This window comes from Sinocyclocheilus anshuiensis, unplaced genomic scaffold (assembly GCF_001515605.1).
Source record: "Sinocyclocheilus anshuiensis isolate Anshui unplaced genomic scaffold, SAMN03320099.WGS_v1.1 scaffold106, whole genome shotgun sequence".
Classification (NCBI taxonomy): Eukaryota; Metazoa; Chordata; class Actinopteri; order Cypriniformes; family Cyprinidae; genus Sinocyclocheilus; species Sinocyclocheilus anshuiensis.
In genome coordinates, this window is record NW_015542347.1 from 905,281 (window position 1) to 913,083 (window position 7,803).

Genomic DNA, 7,803 nt, shown 5'->3' on the forward strand with positions numbered 1-7,803 from the left:
TGTACGCCTTGAAGTGGAAACTTTTCACTTCTTGGTGCGGAGACCGCCAGCTCGACCCAGTTAACTGCCCGGTTGGTACAGTGCTGGAGTTTCTGCAGGCCCGATTTTCCGCAGGGTTGACCCACTCCACCCTGAAGGTCTACGTGGCAGCCATTGCGGCCTACGGTCACAAACCCGGGAAATAACTCGTTGTAGTCCCTACGAGCCATTTTTGTAGGCATTAAACTGCCAGAATTTTAAAAGACGCTATCTCCGTTTGCAATGAACTTTCAGCTTTGTAACTTTGCAGATATTGTTTATGCTCAAACAGCAACATTACACACTAACTAACATTAAAAAAGTGAAATCGCAATGAACCACCCTTTTAATTCCAACTTCAAAATAAAAGGACAGGAGACCTAATCCACATCAACTCACGTAATCTATTTAGTAAACATCAATCCAGGACAACTAAAGGACAGAAACTGAAGGCTTATAAAGACAGGCAAATAAAAGGAGCAAACGAGATGGTAACAAGGTGACGTAGAAAACAGGTGAACAGAATGAACTAATCAGGGCAACTAAGGGAAACTAGGTCAAACAACAAAAGACAGGAGATCAGGAAAACAAATGTGACAATAATATTACATAAAATTTTTATTTCAAATAAATGCTTTTCTTTCAAACATTCTATTCATCAAAGAATTATTAAAAAAACACGGTTTCCACAAGTATAATAATGATAATAATAATTATATATAAATAAATTAAATTTTAAAACGGGAATAAATTATATTTTAAAACAGATTCAAATAGAAAGAAAATAGTTATTTTAAATTGTAACAATATTTAACAATAATTTTATATTATTTAATGTTATTAAATTTTACTGTATTTTTCAACCAAAAATGCATTCAGAGAAGCATATTTTGAAAATATTTTTAAAAAGTCATACTCACCCTATACTTTTGAACCATACAGTATATTCCAGCTACTTAAGAATATATCAACATATGGATTTCTTAACGGATTTATTTAAAAAGTAAAGATTTCAAGCATCATGTGGACACAGTGGCAAACCAGGCAGTGGCATTCACTTTGAGATTGAGATGAGATGCTGGCAGACAATCTTTGATTTTGTGCCTCAAGTAACCGACATCACACACACACACACACACACACACTTAAAACAGCAAGATTAAGCATATGTCACACAGCTTTGTCAGAAGAATCTTTGTTGTCATCCTTTGAGTGGTTAATTGATTTTTTTTTTTTGCATTCTTTTAATGTCAGTGTTTAAAGTGAAAGAAATGACATCTTTCAGTATGTTCTATAAGAAGGGTTTTTGTCTTTTTTGACAAATTCCTTTTGTCTGTTTGTTTTTCCATGTAGATGGAGAAAGAATATTTAATAGTGTTATTTTATGCTGATTATCATTTGATTCAAAATATTTGTTATAAATGAAATGTTAAAGCAATGAGTAAAGCCTTGTCTTATCATACAGAAATCAAATGCACCAGTGAACCACTTACAGTTTGATTGTTTTCTCTAGAAAAAAATACTGCTTGAATAATTGCACTTTATATCTTTTATTGCCATTCTATTCCATGTAATTCCATGCATTTTTTTTCTCTCCATTCATAAATTAGGAACAGTGCAGCATGCCAGAAATGATGAAACTGCTTCAACCAGGAATGTTTTATTCTGCGTAACATTAAAGGCCCCAAATTAAAATTCTGTTGTCATTTACTCAACCTCATGTTGCTCTTTTCTATACAACTAAAGAGTCTGAGACACTGTTTCACACTATTGACAGTGTACAAATTCATAATTGAAGAAACAATGCTTGAAAAATAAGACTTGGATGAGAAAGCCTTCAATTATAAAGTTGACTACAAAATTAAGCCAAAGAAGCAGCGATAAATGCTAATGGGGGTGATGATAACATAGCCTGTGTTTGTAAGTGAGAGAGAGAGTGAGAAATTGCTGTCTTGTTGGAAGGAGGAGCAGGCTGTGTGGTAGCTGTAAGCTGAATCACAGACAGGCTTTTTGTACAGTATATAGGTGTAAAACAGTGCTTGGGTGAGCTGAAAAGAAAAATGCTCTGGTCTCCTGCAGGAAAAGCATTTGATTTGTCAGACCCAGCAGTGGGTTCTGCTAGCACACAGCACTTTTAGCTAATATTGTCCAATTCTCAACAGTAAGTGTTTTGGCATCAATGTTATTCTGTATTTTGTGTTAAATTTGGAGATTTTAAAGGAGATTTTCATATGCATTTCAAACTGGAAAATAAAAATTCATTATATACACTTACTACCATTCAAAAGTTTGGGATCAGAACGATTTTTAATGTTTTTTAAAGGAGTCTCTTATGCTCATCAAGGCTGCATTTATTTGATAAAAAAATCCAGGAAAAAAATGTAATATTGTGAAATTATATATATGTAAAAATAACGTTTTTCTATTTTAATATACATTAAAATCTAATTTATTCCTGTGATGCAAAGCTGAATTTTCAGCATCATTACTCCAGTCTCCAGTGTCACATGATCCTTCAGAAATCATTCTAATATGCTGATTTATTATTAGTGCTGGAAACTGTTGTGCTGTAAAAAAAAAACATTTGGAACCTTTTTCAGGATTCTTTGATGAATAAAAAGTTAAAAGAAGAGCATTTATTTAAAATAGAAATATTTTCTAACAATATGCACTACTGTTCAAAAGTTTGGGTTCAGTACATTTTTATTCTTGCTTTTTTGAAAGAAATTAAAACTTTTATTCAGCAAGGATGTGTTAAATTGATAAGAAGCGATAGCAAAGATTTATATTGTTAGAAAAATTTTATAATAATAATAATTTCTTACATTTATATAGTGCTTTTCTGGGCACTCAAAGCGCTTTACATAGAAGGGGGGAATCTCCTCAACCATCACCAGTGTGTAGCATCCACCTGGATGAATAAATATTTTGAATAAATGCTGTTCTTTTTAACTTTTTATTCATCAAAGAATCCTGAAAAAAGAAACTGTCACAGTTTCCAAAAAAATATTTGGCAGCACAACTGTTGCCAACATTGATCATTCTAATAATAAATCAGCATATTAGAATGATTTCTGAAGGATCATGTGACACTTTATACTGGAGTAATGGCTGATGGAAATTCAGCATTGCATCACAGAAATAAATTATATTTTAAAGGATATTAAAATAGAAACCATTATTTTATATTGTAATAACATTTGGCAAGATTACTGTTTTTTTCTGTATTTTTGATCAAATAAATGCAGCCTTGATGAGCATAAGAGACTTCCTTACAAAACATTACAAGTCTTACTGATCCCGAACTTTGGAAAATAATTTTAAATAAAACATAAAATTATAAAAAAATAACACGACTGTGATGCTTCACATCGTACTTTAAAAAACTTCATTAACTTCCTATTTGCTTTCTTTTCAGTCTCTGTTGGTTGCTCAGCAGCTGGCGTCAGCGGTTAGTGGAGTGATGTCCGGAGGAGCTCCTGGTCTCAACCAGCCCATTCTGATCCCCTTTAACGCTGGCGGGCATATGGGTGGGCAGCAGGGCCTGGTTCTGTCTCTGCCCACTGCTGCCAACATACAGGGCCTGGTGGCAGCCGCTGCTGCTGGTGGCATCATGACACTCCCCCTACAGAATCTGCAAGGTATGAGTCCATATTGATCCGATTAAAAATAATTGGTGTAGAAACAAGTAAAAATAAAACTGAAATAGTATTTTCTTGTAAAACATACTTGAGTAGTATTTGTATTATTTACAACAAAATTTGCAATGCTGTGTGTCAGTATCAAGTTTTTGAAAATTATTTTAGAGAATGTAAATTTTAATTTACACTATTTATTTATTTATGGCTGTGTTTTTTTTTCATCAAAAGATCAGCAAGATATATTAAGTATGTTTACATGGTCTTGTCTAGGTTATGGTCTTTTTACTTTAATTCTGACTTTAAGTCTGACGTCTCATCAAAGCAATGCAAATATGCATACATATAATGTATGTAGAGACCACAAAAACAAAGCCAAAACCTGGACATTATAGGCAATTTAGAAATCCCAGCCAGGACATGTCCAGGAAAAAAAAAGAGGATGTATGGTCACCCTATTTATAATTTGATTTTGAGAATTATATAAATAATATTAATATGGTCTTGTCTGTGGTCTCTTTACTTTAACTTCAATTTCTGGCCAAAGTTTGAATCTTGAGTCATACTGTATGTACACATTATCATCATTATTGTTTTTTCTTAATTAAATCTATATAAAATAATGCTAAAACTAAATCAATGCTCAAACTCAAAATTAAAAGTAAATTAATGCTCATAATAAAGTTGTTGTTATATAATTGTGTTCAAAGCACCATCCGAACCTGTAAAGTCAAATTCAACAAGGAGATATCCTGAAAGCATACTTTATTCTACATCATTCAGTCTTTAAGTTTGTTGTGTTTTTTGGGACTCGTAAAAATGGTGGCATCACCCCATCCAAACAGCATGTGTTTAAGAAAGTGCTCAGAAAGGCCGAGGACGGGAGGATCAGAGCGATATAGGTAGGGAAAGTAGTTCACATTCATTACAGGTCAGCGTTTTGCAACGAAGCGCAAAAGCACTTTAAGGCTCTTTCTTCTTTCAGTAGGAGTATTCACTAGCATGCTTGTGTCTTCTCCTCTTTACCTCTGTCTCCTCCCCTCCTCTTTCCTTCCGTCCGCGCGTCAATACTTCTCCTCGCCTTTTAAACTTTAATGCACGGATGTTCTCTTTTGATCATAGTTGTAAATGGTTTTCATTTTAATGTTTAAAACATTGTCTCTTTTATACCATTAGACTGAGGGGTGGAAGGGGGAAACCGTCAGTCATAAATCTTAGATGAGGTGCCTTCTCTAATGCCTGACTAAAAAAATGATAGGTTATAAATTTGAGTGCATGTAAAATAGCACGTTTTCTTTTTGCATCTGAGGAGGAGGAGGCCGAAGATTAAAATAATGCATGGCAGGAAACAGGTTGTCCCGAAGAGATGGATGGATGGATGGCTAAAATAGTGGGATGGAGAAGAAGTCTCTAATGGACACAAACATGCATAAATAACAACACGTCTAGGCTTTTAATAAACACTCACATGGGCTAAATAAATATCTAAAAATTCCCTCAGTCACGATAATGTGCCTGTGGGCCCGGCCTCACATTTCGAAGACTCTAAAATGGACCCTAAACGTTCTACATTGAAGTGAATTTGAATGCTCCATTAATTGTCTGTCTTAAACTTTTAGGGGTTTAGCTGGACATTTACTTTTATGCTTGTCAGGCGGCAACAGTCTTTTTTTCGTCTGAATTTGTTTTTTAAAGTCTGAGACTATATTGAAAATCTTGAATTATGAGTCTAATTAAAACTTGGTATTAGTATTTTAGTATGTTTTACTAAAAATATATATTTTTACATTTTTTTTTTTTCACGTTGCAGTGCTATAATATATAAGTAAAACAAAAAATGCAATGACATAAAATAATATTAATAAAAATGATTGTTTACTAAAATTGAACATTTATAATTTTGCACAAAAGGAGGGCAAACCAAATACTAGGCCATTCTGACATTGTCAATTTGTCCTTAACATAAAAAAAAAAAAAGAAAATCACCAACAAATGATTCATGTTTTTCCAAACTTCTACGACTTTCTTCTGTGAAACATTTTGAAAAAAGTTTCAGGGTTTTTTTTTTACCACCATGCAGTTAGAGTCAGTAGGGTCCAATGTTGTTTGGATCTCAGCATTCTTCATATTATCTTCTTTTATGTTCCGAAGAAGAAAAAAAAAGTAGGTTTGGAATGACATGACAGTCAGTTCATTTTTGGGTGAACTGTCCCTTTATGTTCTTCTTGCACGCAAATTGTGAACATTGACATTGTGTTTATCTCTGGTGCAAATACAAACAGAAAAGTGATTGTCCTGAAAAAAAAAATACCCAGTGATAAACTAGTGTGACTTATGAGGGAACCTGAGGGATTCTCTAAGGGTGTAGTGTCATGGGTGCCATATGACATTAAATGATTTGACTGTGTCTGCTCTCCCTACAGCCAGTCACACAGTCACACAATCCCCCCAATCCTATCCCATCAGCCCCCCATTGATGGAGAGCTGCTGGCACAGCACTTCTGCCAGACAGTCTTAGTTGAGCGGTGAGTTCAGCCCCGCGGGCCTGATTAATCACAACTTGCAGAGATCTCCACCTCAGGGCCCAAAAAAGACACATTGATCAGTGTGCTCATGTTGTATGTTCTAATTAACTCCAGATCAAACACTTCTCTGTTCAAGGAAAGTGAAGGAGACGGCCACTTTCATAAGTTTTAATAGAGAAGTCACACTAACGAGGAACAAATAAGATAAAATACCTTGTGTCAGGGCAAGAATTCAATTAAAATATTTGAAGTTAAAAAACAAAAAACAAAAAGTAATTTACTATGCCATAGTCTTGTGAATGCCATAGTCACTGTGTTATTCCATTCCACCTTTTGACCCACGATCAGAGCAAGATACCAATTATTTGGGTATTATTGCATAAATTACAATCGAGACAATAGAGTCCTGATGCCTATGCATGCAGTTATATATTCCTGAATAATGAATATGGATAGGAGTTGTAAAGAATTGTAACACAAGGTTCTGTTTGTCAACATTAAGTAAGGACATGAATTAAGATGAACTAACAATGAAAAGTTCTTCAAAAGCATTTATTGATATTCATACAATGATAACGAGAACTCCATTTTTATTTTTTTTTCAGAAATCACGTTTTCTTTATTGCGCATTCCAAGTAATATCAATCAAACTGCAGTTGGGTTGTTTTGATTAAGTAATAATAGCTTAAACAAATACAGGTCATTTACAAAATTAAAGTTAATTGAAAGTATGTTTTATTTATTTTTTTACATATTAAAAGTTTGTTTTATAGCAAAAGCAGATAACTCCAACAGTCGTTTTTTTTGGCAAAAGCAGATAACTCCACATTTCATGTTTTAGAGTTTAAAAAAACATTCGTTTAATCTTTGTAATCTCCTCAGATGACAATGTAGATGCCTGACAAACGACCGAGAACTCGTGATCATAAACTGTATGGATGTGATTCATGGGCGTTGCTAGGCCATTTTTAGGGGGGCTATAGCTATGAAACCGCATACTTTATGAAACGATCATGTTGCCATTTTCATTTTCATAATTTTTTTAAATTTATATATTCATTATTATTTTTTATTATTACCCTCATTGAGGGCTGAGCCCCCTAAAATGAAAATCATAGAATCGCCCCTGATGTGATTACACGCAATACACGGAGCTTTTCCCTCACCACTGTAATGCGCTGCTTTTGCCAGGTTCAGTGAAAACGTTTCAGCTTTTATTTTCCTTTTTCGCCCTGAAGAAGATATCACAGGTTCATCAAGTTCGTCGAAATTATCCATCCTCGATCACTTTTAGTCAGCTTTGACGAAACTCCTCTCAGCTAGCACTTCTTTTCTAAGTGAAAGTAGCCTTGTCACCTGACCTGAATACAGCGCGCTGATTCGCTAAAATGGACTTATCAGCTTCTGTTCAAAAACAACAACGGCGCTTGTCGGCTTCTGCAGTAAAACGTGAACTTGCGATGCCTTTTGAAAGTGGACAAAACCGGCTTTTTTGACAAAACGTGTTTAGGGTTCAGATCGCGCAATATGTGGAGAATAATGCACGGCAATCAGCTAATTTTTTTTAAAGTGGCATTTATTGGTTTTTGCAAATGAACTCTTCATATATATATATATATATA

At 34.3% G+C, this 7,803-nt stretch overlaps 1 protein-coding gene across 3 annotated transcripts in view; it reads left to right on the top strand.

Moving 5' to 3' along the window:
- LOC107691427 (POU domain, class 6, transcription factor 2-like) overlaps window positions 1-7,803 on the top strand; it is a 116,223-nt gene that overhangs the window by 30,749 nt on the left and 77,671 nt on the right. For all 3 annotated transcript variants that reach the window (XM_016490017.1, XM_016490018.1, XM_016490019.1), the window contains exon 4: window positions 3,437-3,659. In XM_016490017.1, coding sequence (XP_016345503.1) covers window positions 3,437-3,659 — 223 coding nt within the window. The remainder of the gene's footprint in view (window positions 1-3,436; window positions 3,660-7,803) is intronic.